At 46.4% G+C, this 19,321-nt stretch overlaps 6 protein-coding genes across 6 annotated transcripts; 3 read left to right on the top strand and 3 right to left on the bottom strand.

The window, feature by feature from the left end:
* Positions 1-5,823: 5,823 nt before the first annotated feature.
* Positions 5,824-8,452, bottom strand: N7457_005001 (GMC family oxidoreductase; the record flags this gene model as incomplete). Its single annotated transcript, XM_057176046.1, has 3 exons — positions 5,824-6,778; positions 6,828-7,241; positions 7,578-8,452. 3 exons carry the CDS (start codon positions 8,450-8,452, stop codon positions 5,824-5,826), a joined length of 2,244 nt encoding a protein of 747 aa, XP_057033093.1.
* Positions 8,453-9,095: 643 nt separating this feature from the next.
* N7457_005000 (uncharacterized protein) lies at positions 9,096-9,347 on the bottom strand (the record flags this gene model as incomplete). The annotated part of the gene is made up of 1 exon (XM_057176045.1): positions 9,096-9,347. The coding sequence occupies one exon, from the start codon at positions 9,345-9,347 to the stop codon at positions 9,096-9,098; it is 252 nt and encodes an 83-aa protein (XP_057033092.1).
* Positions 9,348-9,498: 151 nt separating this feature from the next.
* Positions 9,499-12,030, top strand: N7457_004999 (uncharacterized protein; the record flags this gene model as incomplete). The annotated part of the gene is made up of 2 exons (XM_057176044.1): positions 9,499-9,510; positions 9,607-12,030. 2 exons carry the CDS (start codon positions 9,499-9,501, stop codon positions 12,028-12,030), a joined length of 2,436 nt encoding a protein of 811 aa, XP_057033091.1.
* A 1,603-nt stretch (positions 12,031-13,633) lies between these two features.
* N7457_004998 (uncharacterized protein) lies at positions 13,634-14,787 on the top strand (the record flags this gene model as incomplete). Its single annotated transcript, XM_057176043.1, has 3 exons — positions 13,634-13,806; positions 13,867-13,954; positions 13,996-14,787. 3 exons carry the CDS (start codon positions 13,634-13,636, stop codon positions 14,785-14,787), a joined length of 1,053 nt encoding a protein of 350 aa, XP_057033090.1.
* A 223-nt stretch (positions 14,788-15,010) lies between these two features.
* Positions 15,011-16,471, bottom strand: N7457_004997 (serine/threonine-protein kinase; the record flags this gene model as incomplete). The annotated part of the gene is made up of 3 exons (XM_057176042.1): positions 15,011-15,546; positions 15,613-16,190; positions 16,254-16,471. The coding sequence occupies 3 exons, from the start codon at positions 16,469-16,471 to the stop codon at positions 15,011-15,013; spliced, it is 1,332 nt and encodes a 443-aa protein (XP_057033089.1).
* A 644-nt stretch (positions 16,472-17,115) lies between these two features.
* N7457_004996 (uncharacterized protein) lies at positions 17,116-17,617 on the top strand. The gene is made up of 2 exons (XM_057176041.1): positions 17,116-17,319; positions 17,374-17,617. The coding sequence occupies exons 1-2, from the start codon at positions 17,120-17,122 to the stop codon at positions 17,471-17,473; spliced, it is 300 nt and encodes a 99-aa protein (XP_057033088.1). The 5' UTR covers positions 17,116-17,119; the 3' UTR covers positions 17,474-17,617.
* The last annotated feature ends 1,704 nt before the right edge of the window (positions 17,618-19,321 follow it).

Here is a 19,321-nt window from a genome sequence, read left to right as displayed (position 1 = left end):
TTATCGCTAAAAAATAGGACGAAAAGTAATATAGCTAACACTCTCTAAAGGTATAATATAATAACTACCTATATTAGATAAGTAACCTCCGAAATACGCCTATATTCTTACTATTATATACGTAATCTAGCCCGAGGAGACGCCCGAAGCTAACCTATAACCCGATTTATTAATAAAACCTACGTTAAAAAGGATAGAGAGGGTAGGGGAGATAGAGGGAGCGTAACGTAAGAAAGACTAAAAGACGTAACTATACTTATATAGATATCTCGAGTTAAAGTATTCCGTATACCTTAAAACCCCTATATAATTATAAGGAACGATATATTCTATATAGGGGTAGTATAGAGCGCTAAGATATAAGTATTAGCTTAAGCGTTAAGCCTAGAATCGACCTAAGGAACGTTAATAACCGCTAATATAAGCGGAGGTCTATACTTACTATTATATAAGACTACCGCTTCCTTATATAATAGTTATACCGGGGAGTATTAACGTTAATCCCGCTAGGCGGAGAGATATATATATACCCTAGGTTATATCTAAGATAGTCTATATAACGCCGACACTACGTACTTATAGGGTTAGTAAAGGAGACGACGGCTAGAGGGGCGTAATTATTAATAAAGGTATACGTCGTACTCGCGACTAGAGGAAAGGGAGCTACTATAATAAGTCGAAATAACCTATAGTAAGAAAAGCGAGACGACGAAAAGCTATAAGAAGAAAAGTAAAGCGACGAAAGCTATAAGAAGAAAAAGCGAAAGGACGAGGAAGTATAGAAAGAAGAAAGCTATAACTCGAAGAGAGATAAGTGAAAAATACATAAAGAACTTAGATTATACGCGACGAAAAGAGATAACGCTTAAAGCTCCGAGTCTATCTATACCTTCTACTATAAAGATAAATTACCCTCTTTTAGATAGCTAGATATATATACTATTTTCGAACCCTCCCTATCTCGACTATAAGAGACCCTCGACCCCCGACCCTTAGCTACGAGGACGTAGCTCTTTAAGGAGGGGGAAAATATTATAACCCTCTACTAGGAGAGTGCCTTATAGGCTAGATCCCGTCTAGCCCTATAACCTAGAACCCGTAACCTAGTAGGGGTAGTATAACCCCCCGCTAGAGACCGTACTAGGGAGACTAAGTCCTACCGGGTTAGGTGACCTAGTCCTATGACCCGCTAAAGGTTATCTATATAGAGACTACTAGGGGAACTTAGCTCTTTAGCGATTAGTTTATAAATATACTAGCACCCTACTATTCCTTTACTCTAGTTCTATATTACCTACTAGGACCCGCTAGCACGCCGGTCCTAATAGGGAGTCTCGTAAGATAGACGATATATATACTACTCTATAATAGATATATAGGTATCCCGAGATATATTAACCGACGGTATTAAGACGGGCCGATAATTAGTAGGAACCGTATAAAGGGGCTAAATTAGAAGTTATAGAAGATAATAAAAATAAAAAGAAAGGATTATAAAATATAGATACTTATAGTAGTAGTAATATCTAAGACCGGGTTATAGGTGGCTAGTTAATATATCTTAGATATAGGGGAGGGTATAGACTACGTAGTCGGCGGTATCCGAAGTATATAGGTAGTCTTAGGGAGAGGCTAAACCGGTAGACTCTAGTTAATAAGTTCTTTAAATTTATTATAAGACCGCTTACTAAGGTAGGTAGATAACGTTATAGAAGAATATATAATCCGGTATATAGTAGAGAGATATATATAGAGTATATAGGAATATAGGAATATAAAAAGGAGTCGGAAGGTAAGCGGGGAATATAGGCGATATATTAAGGGAAATTTAGATCTAGCCTAATAAACTAATAAATACTAACTAAATATAGAGAAATATATAAGCCGTATATAATTACGATCGTATTTATAACTAATTAGAGTAGGTAGGAAAAAAACGAAGGTAGGCGGAGCGGGAAAAATATTAACTCTATACGGGATATAATTATATTCTACTAATATATAGTAGATATATTATATATACGAATATACCCCTTATTATATATCTATACGCCGACGATTATATAATATACTAATATACTAGGTCCCTTAACTCCTAATCTAATAATATCTCTAAGGCCGGGAGATAGATAGACGGAATATATATTTATATATTATAGATATAATATAGTACTTAAAGATAGTATATAGCGTTTCGATAAAGTCGCGTATATCGGACCTAGTCGTTATATAGGATATAAGTATAGTAGATAGAATAGCTTTATAGTATATATTTATAATCTATATAGAAATATAATATATCTATATAACTAAAAACGATAGATAGTAGACGAAGCGCGGGTATATATCGCGTACTATCGCGAAATAGTTAAAAAAGAGGTATTCTACCGACTTAGTAAAGATATAAAGGATCTTTACTACGAACGACTTAATTAGTAGTAAGTATAGAGGGAATAGGAGAGTAGGAGAGGGATAGATAGAGAGAGATAAAAAATAGGAATATATATATATAGAGAAATATATATATTTAGTCTAAATATATAACACTATATTAGATATACGATTTTATCTAATATATAAACTAAGATATATACTAAGATAAAAAGATTACTACGATAGAGGATATATAGAAGGACGTAATACGTGAATAGATAGAAGAATATAGGCAGCGGAAGGAGTATTTATTATTAATTATAATTATAGAGATAGTGTAGTATACGCGATACGAACGCGAGGGTAGCGATATAAGCGCGAAACGTACGCGAATTTTAAGGTTAGGGGATATAGTGCGGAGTAGAAGGCAAGACATAAAGAATAAATAGATAAGAGTATTTATAGAAAGAGGCGTATCATAAAGCATAGCTAATAGAGGATAAATATAAGATAAGAATAATATGAATATGAAGATAATCTTTTGATAGGGTGCGGAAGTGGGAGACTCGACCACCGTACCGCAGCGGGCAGAAAGTATGGACCAATAAGAGGATGAGAGAGCGGACGAAGGCGGTCTGGAGACTATAAAGTCTAGCAAAGTAGCAAGACCACGATTCATTCAGTAGAGATATTTACGCCGACCTAGCCAACAAATATTTGTTACAACCAATTTTGATCGTTAGTTCAAATTGTATAAGGTAAAAATAGATAGCATAACAAAATTAGAGAAGCCTCTAAGCTCCTTTAGCTTTTCGTATCAAATAAAAAAAAGAAGCAGCGGATGGAGTGCTAGTAGGAATCTGTTGGGAGTAGACCTAAAAAATCCAAAAAGATAATGCACTAAGAGGGAATCGAACCCCCGGCACAACATCTCTTAGCGGAAATCCGCTATGGAAGTGTTATATGTTACCACTACACCATTAGTGCTGGCATTATGTCTAGATAGGGTTTTATTGATCTATATCCTACCGCAATTATTTGTTCAAGAACCTTCTAGTTAGAACATTGGTGTGTTACGCTGTTGCCTGCCCAATGATTGAACACACCTACCTGGGTATTTTATTCAAACGAAAGGAAACTGATAGGAGTGCCACAGATTCGATTATTCACAGACCGGAAATAATAAATGGTAGTCATTTCTTCCGGGAGAAAAGATCCCACTGGGACTATGAAAGTCACCCAACTCGAAAGAACAAAGTCTAGAATAGCCGATAATGTCAAACCCGATTTTCAATTTCTATAATTAGGTGCGAACCAGCAAGAGTTCTATTATTGATGGCGAAATTGACGTTTCTGCAGAGTCCCCAAGGTTTCACCTTTGAATTATTGAAGCTTGATGTACGGAGTATACACAATTGATGCATGTTCTCCACATTAGGCTCAACATACATGCAGATATGAGTATTTGCAGATGATACATTATCAAAATGTCTCCCTTACATAATGCCAGCACTAATGGTGTAGTGGTAACATATAACACTTCCATAGCGGATTTCCGCTAAGAGATGTTGTGCCGGGGGTTCGATTCCCTCTTAGTGCATTATCTTTTTGGATTTTTATTTTGATTCCTGGATAGGTGGATCATCTCGGACCATTCGTTCAGTTTGGTTTCTTGCGGGAATTAGTATTCCAGACTTCTTTCATGAACGCCTCCAATGCGACAGCGGTTTGTTTACCTGAGGATTTGATCTTGGTGGCGTTGAGAACGATACGACGTGGGCTGGAGAATAGTGGAGCTTCTCGGTAGACAAGGACAATAGCCATGCTGGCTTCGGTATTCAGAAGTGTTGAGCGTCGAGCAGCGCAAAATGAGTGTTTCTGTTCAGCATCCCGAGGTGGTGATTGTACTTAGAGCATTCAGGGTGAATTTAGTACTCAGTCGGCAAGGAGTACCTTGAAAGACAATCCCAGATTTAGTCAGATATAATCCATGGACCTCGGACTTCTACATCTCGGTGGATCAATTCCCCATAGAATGATCATCTCTCAACCTCTGGGCGGCGGAATGATCTATACGGTTGTAGTACCTCTCTCCAAGGCGTCAAGATGTCGTATCGTAAGTATTGCATTGAGGCCTATATGGACTAGATACTTTAAGTTAACATTCTCACCATGGTTATTTGAAGGTTCTTTTCCGAGTAAACTCAATGAGTTCATTGGGATTAGCGCTATATAAGTAGAGAGAAAACGGAGCTGGTAGCTGGGTTGGCTCTAACTAAATTTGCTTCTGGATTCTCTTTTCAATTTATCAACCTTAACAATGCTGTCTGCAACTCTGACCTTGTTGCAATTAGTAGCATCTGTTCTCTCCTGCCAACTACTACAGGCTGGCTCAGAGGGATGTGTAGTCCTAGCATATCAACAGTCCTCAGCCCGCAATTATCAAGTAGTCGCTCACATCTACCTCCCAGGCTCTAATCAATTTACCAAGGCCACGACACGATGGTCAGCCTTCAAAGCATCCCATTTCACCGTCGTTGCGGAGACTGCAACTGAGAGCGATGTGGAAAAGACAGTTATTCATATCCAAAACACACACTTTATAGCAGCACTAATAGCCCTAGCTCAATTATGCCAACAAGTACAACATCTGATTCATTCCTGTCAACGGTGGCCATGGGGGTGATCAGCCCACTCGGCACTCTTCAACATGGCATACAGATTTGACTCAATCAACTGAAGTCTGTGTCCATTGCAGATGACGGAAAAACTGCTACCATTGGAGGTAGAGCCTTGGCAAAGCACATCATAGACTCTCTTTGGAAGAAAGGCAATCAACACACAATTTGTGAAGAATGGATCTCAACCGGTGGATCTAAATCTTTATTCTCGGGTTCTCTATGCGCCGGCCATAGATCCAGACCATGTATGTATAGGCTTCTCGGACCATCAATATTGCTAACTTGCCTAGGCCTTTGTCTTATTCTTCATACTCCGGCAGGGGACGGCATCGGTTGAATACCCAGATGCATCTTCATTCTTGAAGTTAGGCCCATTGATGACGGATAGTGCCGAAGAAGTTTTCAAGGACATCATCAAGTGGATTGGAATGACGACCAATTATCCTGCATGCCAGAAAGCCGGGCTCTCGCACATTCGCTTCCCAGTAGATCTACAGAGTTGGTGTGAGCATGAACCTTGGCGAGTGCAGAAGCTGCGAGCGTTGAAAGCGAAGTATGATCCAAACCATCGATTTGGGCTCTATGCACCCTTTGTTTGATTGATATCTTGAGATCGAGTACTCGCAGAGGCGTGAGATGTGTCGTGTGGAGTGCGGTCCTTAGCCTTTGGAGATAGTTGCATCAATCCATCCTTGCCATTCCGATTGCGAATCATATATTCCGTTGAAGGGTCTAGAGTCGAAAAGATTTATCCATCGCTAGAAGGACTTTATGCATGTTCCTTCATGACAAACTCAGCGCACCTCTCCCCGATCATGTAAACTGACGCTGATATCGACGCGCCTCCCTGCCGAGGAAATACACTCGCATCCGCAACTCGCAAATTGCACACTCCATGTACCTTCAGGGTCTGGCCTACCACCCCTACCTCCCTTGTGAGACTCATCCGGCATGTACCGGTAGGGTCATAACTCCCCGTCACCAGTCTCTTGATATACTCGTCGATCTCCTCGTCGGTCACAGTTCTCCACGCATCCTTTTGCGGTGGAATAGCCCTCTTCAACCTTTTCCTCTCTTTCTTGCCTCGGTCTTTGTCCAACACAGAATCTAGATACTCCAAATCCATTCCAGGAGCCATCGCTAATGATGCTAGGTGAGGATACCCGGTCTCCGGGCTCGCAAACTCATCGGCCAACCGCATCGCAAACCGTACCACCTTGCGCAATCGAGTACGGTCCCGAGCGTCATCTAGCAGAGGAAGCGTAATGTTTAGTTGACTTTCCTGGTCGGGGCTAGCGGTGAGCTGGACGCTGCCGGTGGAGTGAGGCTGCACAAGGGCCGCGTACCACGTCATGCATGGTACACCAGGGATACCGTGCTGTATGAGCGTGCTAAGCGGAGATATCAGAATCTCGAGGTCAGGGACTTCTTTTTCATCCTCTTTGGGAGAGTGAATCTCCATCGTTGTCTCATCAATAGTCGTAGAGTGCAAAAATGCCGCGCCGTACTGGCCGTTAGAAGCGAGTACACCAGTCCCAGAGAGGAACCACAGCAAGAGATGCCAAAGAATAGCCACTGTCTCAATAATATGTAGGGTGTGCTTTTGAGGGAGCTCTGTCATGACTGGCACAAGAAGATGGGTGGCCAAATGGGCACCTACGGCGGGAAGGTCATGGATCATAGGAATATTGCGAGCAGACAAATGGTCTTTGGGTCCGATGCCACTGCAAAAATGTTAGCACCACATCGTTATATCACCCGAATGAAACCAACCTGAGCATCAACAGCTGTGGCGTGCCGAAAACGCCGCTGCAGATAATCACCTCCCGTTGAGCCTTTACCGAAACATCTGCGCCCCCTTTGACTGACTTAATCCATACGCCAGTCGCCCTCGTTCTGTCTTCTGTAAACTCGAGCTTAGTCGCTGAGACGCCTGTGCATATCGTCAGTCGCTCTTTCCTCTCCCTCGCAACCGAGGCATCCAGCCACGCTGTCAGCGCAGAGCTCCTCTCCCCATGCGCATCAACCGAAACCTCGCTACGGACATATCTCTGTGTCCCTCTCTTCCCAGCTCTCAGCCCTACTCTCTCCATAACCGCATCCACATACGGCATTAGCCCCACATCTCCCGCCTCCTTGCGAGGGATACGTTCCTCAACGCGCCCAAACGCCGGTGCCACCTTCTCCCTATAATGAGGTAGTGTTCCAGTTCGTAGGCGTTGACGCGATCTTCTCCCACACTGTAAGATCAGTTTCTGGTGCGGTCGCCCGCAGAAAGTCAGGCCGTCCTTCTGTTATCTCCAGGGAGTGAGGGAGCGGGTGAATATTTGCAGTTCCTGTTGTTCAAGCTGATCTTCACCCGCCCGTTCCTGTCGTTCTTGTCGTTCCTATCGGGACAGTGTGCCGCGGCTCGTCTGCCACAGTCACGCTGGAGGCACCGGAGGCTCCCATCTCCACCACGGATCGAGGGAGATCATCCAGCCCCGGTGGCCAGATATCTGCCATTCACCCGTTAGCACCCACCATCCATATGTCCTTTTGGGGAGGAGCCCTATGGAGATCAACTTACAATCCAGCGTTGTCGCATTAGCCACCGGCCTCTCCTCCAGTTCGAGGATGCGTGGCGCCTCCTCCACCGACAACCACTCACAATACTTCCGCACCCACTGCCCAATCGACAACAACACACGAGGACGCGGACTAGCCAGGACAAGATCCACCTGGTCTGGCTGCTCGTCCTCGACCGGATCCCAGTCTATGTTCTCGTCTTCGCACGGAACCGTAGCCATATAGCATGTAGGAAACGCGGCAATGCCGTACGTCACACGATCAAGATCGGAGATGTCGAGAACAACCAAGCCATACTCGAGACAGTCTGCTCGGAAGACTGTCGATAGAGGCTGGAACTGGATGTCGCCGGGGCGGGTGCTCTCGCGAGAGGCATCGTCCCGCTGCAACGCGTGTAGAACGCAGGTGGCGGTGAATGGGAACTGGCGAATTCCGTCCTCCCGCCAGGGGAGCGGGGGCTGCTGTTTCACTGGCCCCGTGGAGTCGACCATGGGCATGTAGGGGGGCTGCTCGGTGTCCGGCACGCTGGGCCGTTCATGTGTGGGAAGCTCGTCCCCTGACGACTGACGATACCAGTCGTTTGCGAGCCCCGTCTCGGCTTCTAGTTGTGCGCGGTTTGCGGGGTCAGAGAGGTTGTCGATCAGTGCGAGGGTATCAGCTACCATATGGCGCACTCGTGGGTATGACGTATGGGTGTTGTATTCGTCGTGGTGTTGGCGGTAGGCCACGGCCAGGGGGCGGGTGGTCCCGTCGGGGCCGACATTCGCAACAATAGCGAAGAGGAAAGACCGGGGGGTTCTGGTGTAGATGGTGGTGTATTCTGAGTACATTGTGGTCGCTCAGCTGGAAGATGTGAAAGGGGGTGTTGTTGTTCCAGGTTCAGGGTGGGAAGAAAGAGCTAAAGAGGGGCAGGGCTGGGCGGATCATGTGACGGCTAAGGAACTAGTCGGCTGCTAGTATGTGGCCAGGTAACCGTGGGGGCTGGTGGCTAATGTAGGTGGGAATGTTGACTTAGTGTTATGGTCACCTGTAATTGTCCTATGGAGAATGTGTTAGCTAAATATTTGCGAAAGCCGAATACTGGTGGCCCTTTCCAACTGCAAGCCATGGAAAATGCCAGAATGGGGGTCGTAGAACCTGGCTCGATTTAAAGCAATTCAGCCACTGGACCAATAACACTGGGTAAGACTGTCTGTCTCCCAGGTCAGTGCAGCTTTTTCCAGACCCATGTACGCTTTGCAGATCAATTATTCTCCCCTGGTTGCACAAAGTAAAGTGCATTCGGATGGACTGTACACGATTACCACCTGTAGCAAATGTCTGGATTGAAGTGCTAATATACACCAAGTCGACCCATGATATAACAGAACAGAGCGACACCTCCCTCCGTACATAGTTTTACACCCGTTACCAACGCTCTCTCCAGAGCCAGCCATAGAATCTCAAGTCGATGAGGCTCAGGATGGAGGTTGATCACAGTAACCGGTCGAGAAACGTATGGGCCAAGCTCTCATCAATAACGCGGATGATAATGATACAGCGTTCTTCCATCTCTACCTTCCCCCTAACCGCCGGGTCCATTAACAAGTGTGTCTGCACGACCGCCTGCTCCAAAAACTCATCCTGCACGTCTGGTTCCGCCTCCCGAGGGTACCGCTCCACGATCTGTCGAAGCCAGGTCTTCACGCCCAGGCCACTAAGCGACTTGGGTTTGGGTTGGGTCATCTTCGTATAAGCTTTCGCCACGTCCTTCTTCACCTGTACGTCTATCGCGCAGCAACCAAGAGCGTTTGGATCAGTTGGACAATAAGAAAAACCGCCGCATTCGAGGTGCTTTTGATAGGCTACTGACGATTCCTGGGCTTTGGCCGGGGGGATGAGAATCAGTGTACTTCACAGACTGATAGCTTCCGGATGCATTGAAGTGAGTTCTAGAAACCTGGCTTCCTTCTACCTCGCTAATCGAACGCTTCATTCGTTATAGGAGACTATAACTTATCTGCACCATATCTGGGACTTCTGGTCCTCCCTGGTCGCTTCGGACCACGCCTCACTGAAGAAGATTGACCAGAATACCGTGAATTCCCTGCAGCTGCTGGCGCCCGGTAAATCACGCACTGATGGGAGAACTGCCTGTGGAATGGTCCTAAGCGGCCAAGCTTTTGCCGAGTTTAGCGACGAAGAGCGACGGATCATATGGTCCCGAATGCAGAATTTTGATGGTCTGATCCCGTCTTTGTATACCTTTTTCGAAGACTTCAAGTACCTGGAGGCCTGTGCCCACTGTGTCAAGCGGCTCTGTGGCCCGATCGATATGTCGATCTGGAGAACCATGAGTTCAATATTCATTCCACCCTCAGAAGAGGGAACCGCGACTTCAGGGGCAGTGGATTCGCTCATCCAGACATCAGAGTCTAATTTCCGACGCCAACAGGCAACTGATATGGAACGCCTCGAGACAGGATATCTACAAATATGGCTTTACGCGATGAGGCACTATACCTTGATGCCCCCGGACCCAAAGAGCGATGACGAGTTGTTGGCAAAATCAACTCGCCCCAAGCCCGATGAGAGGGCGATTTACGAGATGGCTGAACTCGCTCACCAACTTCGCTTTCAGTCCACTGAAATCGATGCACTGATCAAGAGTTCACCCGATCATCAGATCGCACGATCAGCTCTCCTACAGGCCCGAAAGCCCAACCGGTATCGATACGATAGCCAGGATTTTGATCTTTTGGTCAATCAGATTGTGAGCTGTTTCGCCAAGGCTGTTTCCGACCGACCGGAGCAACCCCAGGGTCTTCTGGCGGATAGCGCAATGAAGCTAAAGACCCGTGCTGGGGAACCCCAAACACGGACTCACAAGCAAGATGGACACTTGCTTTTCTTGGACCGTTTGCACGCTGATGTTGAGGTTGCCGACAATGTCACCAGCTTTTTCGTCCGCCGTTGTGTATATTTTGCATTTTTCGGAAAGTCTGCCCGGGTTGCGACTAGCAATGTCAGCCAAGCTGAGGACACTGATCCAGATCAAGAGATGGAGGAGATGCCTCCTTCGCCAATGTTCGTCGAAGAGGACGACTCCCCTGTTACTCATACGCCCGCACCAGACCCCCATCCACCTCACGAGCCCCAGGGGGAGCCACAGCAGCAGAAAGCTGAAGTGATTATGGGGCGAGGAGGCAGTGAAAGCCAGCAGCCATTGCGGACGGACCAAAAAGAAATCGTGAGGCGTCAACGAAGGCGAAATTTTCAAATACGCCGAGCTGTCTCGCGCCCGGCGGGAGATATGGACCAAGAGCCAATGGAGTTAGAACTGCCAGACGTAAATCATGACCAGGTTATTTTAAACCGGAGCAGTTCGCCTGAAGAAAATTCTATGTCAGTTGGGCCTCAGAGCCAGCCGGAGCCGGTCGAACCAGCGACGGCTATCACGCTTTTCTCCCCTGCCTCTGCTGTGCCAGATGTTGAAGATAGTAGGAGTGACTGCACACGAGTCTCCCCGGACGTAGTCCCGCTTGTGGAGGACCAGGAAGAGCAAACAATGGTCGAAGAGGCCAGTAAAGACGATGCTCCTGACGAGCAGACACGGGTCGACGGTGAAGTTCGGCGAGTTTCTCCAGAATCAGAGGCAAACAATTCCTCAGTATACAGCCAATCGCCACCGGAAAATCTAGATGAATTTCTTGCTGGTTTAAGAAGAGCTCAGGAAGAACAGGAACAATTAGAAGAGAGGTTGGAAAATGAGCGGCTTCATCAGGAGCTCGGCGAACTAGAGCAACCACGGAACGGGAAGCCTTCTCCACAAGAAGACAGACAGGATTCATCGCCACTGCGCCTTGAGTACCGATCCGAGGAACCCGCGCACGGGCATGTCGTGGATGCCGTATTTGCTCCAGACGCCATCACCCACGAAGCGTTGGTAGAACCTCTCCACCCAGGAACGCCAGGATCTGCGATAGATCCCCACCCCACTCCTCCAGTTGCCGAAGATATCCCTGCCCCAGATTCCTCCACCGCCGATCTTATACCCTCAAGGGCGGTCGAGCAACGGCCCCCTCAGAAGCACATTGAGATCGAGGTCTGGTCCCTTGAACGAGGAGACTGGAGACGGTCAGACCGGCTCCGCGTCGATCCGTCAGATCCATCGCCGCTGGAACGAGTCGCGCAAAAGTATTTATGGAAGAATTATTCCCTATACGACAAGAATATGCATAACCTGAGGCCAGCCCAATGTTACCGTGCAGCGATAGCTGATGACAGTAACGCCTTCTTCATAGTTTCCGAGTATGAGGAGAAGAAGCTTGCGGCAGAGGGCCGAGTTGTAAAGGAGAAGAAACTCCTAGGGATGGCATCTCGAGTATTAGATCGGGTAGAGGTTATAAGGTATCCTAAGTTAGCATGAGATACTCCTTTCAGATCCTTAATAGACCTATGTGGCTTGAAATAAGAGCGTACTGCAGACAAGATATATGAAACCCCGAGAGGAATCTAATAGGTGTGGTACTGAGATAAAAGACTGCTTTTGTGTTTATGATAGAGCTATATAGAGTATCCTGTAAATGGTAACATCAAAGGACGTTGATAACAGATTGTTTTAGCTAGCTCATTTCAGGAGTCAGGATCACTTGGAAGGCAGAGATTAAGAAACTCCTTTCGAGAGGGCTCAGCATATAGGAAAATCCTCTTGAGAGGGAATCAAACACAGTAGGGCCTGCTGAAGAGCACAAGCGACACAGAAGGCCACACGTCATATGGACTGGCTCTTCGTGCTCCTTCTCTTCTAGTCCAATCATTCTAGGCCCAGACCAATCCTGAGATGGTCTAGAGGTGACCATACGGGTTGCGACCGCCGGTTTAGCCGGACGCTGTTCAGTGAGGACTGATTTCATTGGATCATCAGCCTACTGTAGCAGCGGGTCTCTGCAGTGGCTTTTATTGGATGTCAGTATAGCAGCGCTCTGGGGACGCTAGACAGTACCTTATCAGATATAATCCGTCCTAAATTAGGGAATTATCTTCGGCAATCTCGTCAATAAAAATACAGAACTTGGAGCAGCCTCAGTAATGCGACCACGTTCTGAGTGACACGTGGTAGCTTGGTTATTCGACATATGCATATCGAGAACACGTCGCAGACTACCCTACACTTGCGTGCATAAACCGCATCACCGTTCCTTCCCCTCATCATGATACCTAGTTTGTTGGCTTAGGAAATAAATACGGAAATATAAAAGCCCTATCTTCTCTGACACAAATTGGAGGCCAGTCGGTTTTTCGGTCCTTCCAGACGCCCTCAAGCCAGTGTATCAAAGCCATATTTCGTTATGTCATCGATCGATTCATCATCCTTGGAATCAGGCAAGCATGATTCCTTGCCTTTGGTCAATAGTGGCAGCCTAGAAAATTTCATCAAATATATGGGTATACTGGCGTCAAGCTCTAAATCTCAGTTTGCATCCGCCGTGCTTGGCGAGATCAGCCAACAGCGTGAGCAGAATCACTTGCAAGATGAAGAGCTAAAAAGCTTCGAAGCGAGATTCTCGATATCAAGGAAACAAAAAGAACTACGATTGAAGATATGTTTGTTGCCAACGAGAACGAAAAGGCAAAGCAGAGAGACTTCTCGACGCAAATCGAATCTCTTCGCGCTACTGTCGACGAAAAGGAAAGTAAAATTTCCGAGTTTTCTAAGAATCTCAGGACCTTGCAACAGAAAATAACAAAGTTAGAATCGGATCTCTCGCAGGGGGTCGCTAAAGTGTCGGAGTATGAGATCGGCATACCGGAAGTTTAGTTTATCCTGTCCACGTAGTATTTTTGATATTAGTCAGAAAGTCATATTTCCTACTAGAATAGTGGATACAGAAATACAGAGATTTTAACTCCCTTAATTGGACCCCTACTGTACTGAATACCACGTCAGTTGACATAAAGTCTCACAATCCGCCAATGATATTAGTACATTGCAAGCCAATTTAAAAGAGAAAGACAAGATAGTAGACCAAATGAAGGCAGCTAGATCGAAACTAAAATCAATATTATCATCGGAGCAGGAGAAGAACAAAGAGCTAGCGGCTGCTAATGCCTCAATGAACACAGAGCTGCAGGCAGTGAAGGCTAATATGCAGAGGCTGGAAGGATTTCCTATCCAATCTTCGGACATTGATGAAAATTTCGTGTAAGTCGCGCGAAAAAGATACAACTATTTGTGAATTAACTTTTCTTGTGCCATTAACAGAGTCACGGAATTCAGAAGCCTTTGGACCTCTGCTACGAGCGAGTTATCTCCATTGCTAGACCTAGATGTTCCAAAAGATACTTTAAAGGTTCGTCCTAGGGCACCTTTCCTCACGCTCGTCACTGATAGGACCAAAAGGAGAAGCCTATCTGGGAGAAACTTAGGAAGACAGACAACATACTCCTACCACCAAGCTTTCCTCTTATTCCTTCAAACTCCTCGGCTGCTAAAGCGGTACGATTTGCATTGATCCTGGCTGTTCTGTTCAGAGAGATCGACCGACGTATATTCAAACCGAGCTATCTTCTTTCAGAGAGCAACAGTCTTCGTGAGGCTCTCGGTCATCTCGCAGAGAATGATGGCGAGAAAGAAGCTTTTTGCCGTCGCATACTTCTCTCCATTGACCCGCGCGCGGAACACGTGCCTCAAAAAGCAGAGATTCGAGCCGTGGTCCAGAGAATGTCTTCGTATACGGATGGCCTATTTCCTGAAGCGCGGCACGATTTGTTTTGTACAAAAATCAAATCAATAGTTCAGAACGCGGCCGAATTTTGGCTTCCAATTCAGCGATCGCAACAGAAGTTCGAGACAGATTTCGAAGAACCTTTTGATCCCGACGACAATGAATGGGATCGCTTTGCTTTCGCTGGTGAAAACACAACACCGGTGGCACAAGACCATGGCCCTTATCTTCTCAATGTCTTTCCGTGTATCTCCTCGGTGGAAGACGGCGACCATAATCCATTGACCAAGATCATTCAACTCCGCAGTTCCCAGGAATTATACTTGGCAGCGCAGCATGAAGCCACTCAAATAACAACCTCTGCCACCACCAGACGGCATTCTGCCCGCCCCAGGAGACAATCAACTGCACGCTCAAGTGGGATGTCTTTTTTAGGTGGAAATTCAACCAACGGCTGACTGATAGGTTGTGGAGAAGGGTTTGGAAACGCTAACAGCCCTGGAGACTGAAAAGGAGTGTAATGGAGATTATAATGGCATCTGTGAATTATCAGTAATGATGCTCTATATGAACATGTTTGGGTCATACGGTATGTTTGTCTGTGTGTGATTCATTACGCTGTCCTCTCGTCGAAACGATATGCAGCCTACTTAGATATCTTCCTCATAGCCACGCAAGATACTAGACTATAGATACCTTAGATGGGTCGTCCTCAACGTCAATCTCGCAAAACCATGGATCTGATAAGATTTTCGTAGGCGAAGGTCTCTTCCCGGGGTCATATTGCAAAATCCATCGAATAAGCGCTTTCACTTTCTTAGCTTCCTCCTCATCGAGATCCGGGCCTGCCCGATCGAAGCACTCTTCCATGGACGTCTGCTCCACTATAAGCGGTTCCTCCCCGGGAGCGACTCCTCCAAGCTGACAATTAAAGAGCTTCCTCTCGGGCGTAAAGTAGAGCGACGAGGTTGTCCAATGCCTGAATAACTCGTCGGGGAGGGCACCGAGCTGGGCGGTGAGGGAGAGAAGATGATCGTCATCTTCCATCTCGGAACATGGTATACAGAAGAGCGGCTGTCCGGTAATTAGCTCAAAAATAAGGCAACCGAAGCTCCAGATATCAACGGTATTGTTGACGGCTCCGGTAAGAATCAACTCGGGAGCTCGAAGACCGAGTGGAGTAACGGGCTTTGTTGGTGGGTCGGTAAAGAAATAAGCTGTCCAGGGAATTGAGGTGTGAGTATTAATATTCGTCAAGAAAAAGGAATAGTAGAGGGACTGACCACCGCCCATATCGGATAATTTGACCTTGAACCCTTCGGCGTAGCAAGTAAAGGGCACCAGTGGCTGCGCAACGCAAAGATATTGAGGCGCCCATTTATCTTGTTTACCATCCAGCCTCTGTACCGGAGGCGAGATCGACCGGGCTTGCACATCTTCCTCTTGTAGGAGCAATTCCTCAGGGGTCGAGTCGACATCGATAAGAGGGAAGAGTATGTTTCCCGGCTGGAAGTCTCCATGGGCAATACCGTTTTCATGCAGAAATGCAAGAGCCTGTAAGGATTGCTTAAGGATACTCTTTGCCATCTGAAGCGGATAGCGGATCTTCATTCCTCGCCTACGAGGTTTGAACTGCGGCAGCTCCTCGACCATCGTATTGACACTCGGGCCCATAGGCTCAAGTACCAGGCACTTGTGGAGGCCATTGGGTCCGCGGTGTTCGAATTCGTCCAGCAGTCGCGTGATATATCGGGGCCCTTCTTCTGGTGCGTATTCGATGATATGGCGTAATATTCGTAGCTCAGTTGTCGATTCCGAGATTTCCGACACAAGTATCTTCAGGGCGACATATCGACTGTTACTAAACGAAATGAGTAACGATGATATATAGCGTCGGCAGTAGAAATGCGAAAGATGGACTTACTTTAGGTCATGGGCGAGCCAAACCGTCGAGTAGGAGCCCTCGCCAAGCTTCCGGATGACCTTGTACTGGTGGTTGAAGACGTCGCCGAGAACGACTGGATGATAACCACCTGGCCGATAATCCTCCACCCACTCACAAGGTAATGTAATGGTTTTGAATCGCCGTTCATCATCTATTAAGGCCCTTGATGGCGGAGTGGGAGGAGACGAAGTGCTCATAACTGCGATGGAGATGCGTCGTTTAAAAGTTGCCAAGGGGAATGTTTTGTAAGGGATTAAGGATTGTGATACGGAAGTCCAAAGCTTGGGGAAAAACTGGATAGACGTTCTCAAAAAGCGTGGGACAAGGCTTCCGGGGCACATTTATGGTCCTATGACACGGGCAAGTCTTGGAGTTCGTTTCGGAGCACGCGTCATGGCGCGTACTATTTTTATTCATCGCGGTGCGATATGACTAAGAACCTTGAGCTGTTGTTATTGGCCTAAATGCGGCCCGGGTCAAGCCGCCAAGTAACGAATTTACAAGCTGATCAACCGATAGCGACAGAATACGAAAAACCTAATTCCATATAGCATAGCTAGCGGGTTACAATACGCGCCCTGCCCTTGGATTGAGCCTAGGTGATTTCGATAATGTACTTACCGGAGCAAGCACGTTCATTGAGTGGACAGTTAGATCGTGGCTGGCCACATCAAGTTTCAACAGGGGCCATGATTCCAGCGCTTATGCACCCCGATCACAATCACATAGAAAATTCAGATAGATGACGAGATGGCCATTGTGCAGCTGGGCTCTGATGTGCGCAAGGAATATAAATTGATGTGAGTTCATGGTCCCTAACCGCATTATTCAAACACGACCTACCTATGCCAACAGCCGTTTTTCCTCTAAGCTTATTTTCCATATTGGATTCTCAAGGACAGCGCAATTCTTGGTTCATCATGAATGCCAGCAATGTTACTTTCGACCCGTCGAATATGTATTCGAACAATCCCAGTGAGAAAACGAGTGTCATCAACTTGGTCATTAGCCAAGCACCTGCCGGGGCTACGAGTGCCACTGTCGTGTAAATTGCTCGCATCTCTCATCTCAGCCTATAGCTGCTGACGAGAGTTTTTAGGAACGGCTGGCACACCAGTAGAAGCGATAGACGCCGGCACTGTACCGTCGATTACTATGACGCCGCTGGCGACCGGCTCAGCAGAGAGCACATTGTCTGATTTTGCTGGGACAGGAGAGAGTCCATGGTGCCCGCAGTTTTAAATATTTTGGGGATGTGGTCTTGGTGAATAATCGATGTCTAGACTGGCCCAGCAGGACCAGGATTCAGATACGTACGTACACACAGAGAGCTGTAATCCCCCTTTTTTTTTTGGCTCACGGCAATATTGATAATTCAAAGCAATATTAGTATGATGACAGTCATATCAGCTTCTCGGAAGTACCGGATTTCTATGTGCATTGGTAACAAATGAGAATTGTAGTACAAGATAAAAGAAACCACGCGTACAAAAAAGTAGGTTGCCTACCGGGATAAGTTCACTATAGCGTCACCGCAGCCTTCTATTAAATGTGAACGAGTGTGATGAAGACTGCGCGTGACAAAGAGACCAGAACATGGGAGAATGAAAGAAGGATATCGCTAGATTTTTAGGACCTTCCCTTTATTTGATACGTTTGCACGATAATTCCATCAGTTCCTTTAAGAAATTACGGTACTATATCAATGACTCCTTATAGTTACCAGTGAATATAACAGGGAAAGAGCTAAATTTAGATTAGCATGTCTCCACTTAGGTTCCGGGAATCAAATCACAAGAGTGCGGAGTTAAAACTAATTTCAAAATTCAACCCTACTCTTCCCACTGTTTGCTATCCCCTGTATGAAATGACGTCCAAGGTAGCCTCCAGCCGTATCTTTGCGAGATGCCGCAATTATCTTGGTAGATCTTTGGTTTAGAAGAAATACGTGAGCAGTAGAGCACTAACAGGCCGAGACGCCCAGATGACAAGCGATACAGATGTTGGCAGGTGCGTCGGGGATTTGAAGCCCCACTCCAAAGTTAGGAACGTCAACATTGGCCAGGGGTACCTCTAGGTGTGATGTCCTCAACCGTATTCGTCTCTATAGTGGGTTCTTATTCCCCCAACTAGGAATAGCGAGATGCTCTCTCGATGTAACAGTGGCTTATAGACGGCGGTTCTCAGCCAGGCAGCCACGCTGTCCCAGTGAGGATTGATTTCATTGGCTTATCAGCTTGCTGTAGGAGCGGGTCTCTGTAGTGGCTTTTATTGGATGTCAGTATAGCAGCGCTCTGGGGACGCTAGAGTGACCCAACAGTGAGCTATCCTGGAGGGTCACCATGAAGACCACATTTCTTATTGAGTTTAAATAAACACCCTGAGGAACCTGAACCGTGGATGACCGCAAAGCAAGGGACCCCCCTCTCCTATATAACACAATGGGAATTCGTTTCTCCGCTTTCCTACTTTTGGGTGAAAAATCTTCTCGCCCAAGCTGTGTAACCCTACGGTCTCTCAGCATCGAAGTAAATTATTCGATCCCACCGTAAAGATGCGGCTCGAGTATCATAGGCAAGCCTTTCATATTACCACTATAAATTCTTATCTCTAACAATTGCGAAGGATCTTGCAATCTGGTATCATTCATATTTTCGTTAGGAAAGAGAAAAAGCAGTTCTCGATTCACAGAGCTTTAGAGGGCTCTTTCCCGGACAGCGCGCTTCAGCCATCTATGATTGAGGATGTTGACGAAGTTGTCTTTGCTTATTACTGTGAGTTTGTGTACTCTAGCGATTATTATATTCCATCTCCCACTTCAAACCTTCTAGGAAGTGATACTAGGCAACCTCGCACCGAAGAAGTATCTTCTTAGCCAAAATTGGGACGATAGGATCCTCGGAATCTGATCCGCAACATCTTCCATCCAATGACGCTTCCTCGTATCTATGGGTACCTACTAGAAAAGCTTAACCAGGCTCCACGAGCGGAAGCCGCTGAAAACTCGGCCACTAATCATCGATATAGCTATGCGAATGTGTTTATAT

The sequence above is a fragment of the Penicillium paradoxum genome, assembly GCF_028828445.1.
Source record: "Penicillium paradoxum strain IBT 22861 chromosome Unknown utg000004l_segment0_segment0, whole genome shotgun sequence".
In the NCBI taxonomy this organism is placed as follows: Eukaryota; Fungi; Ascomycota; class Eurotiomycetes; order Eurotiales; family Aspergillaceae; genus Penicillium; species Penicillium paradoxum.
This window is presented reverse-complemented; position numbering and strand designations above follow the sequence as displayed.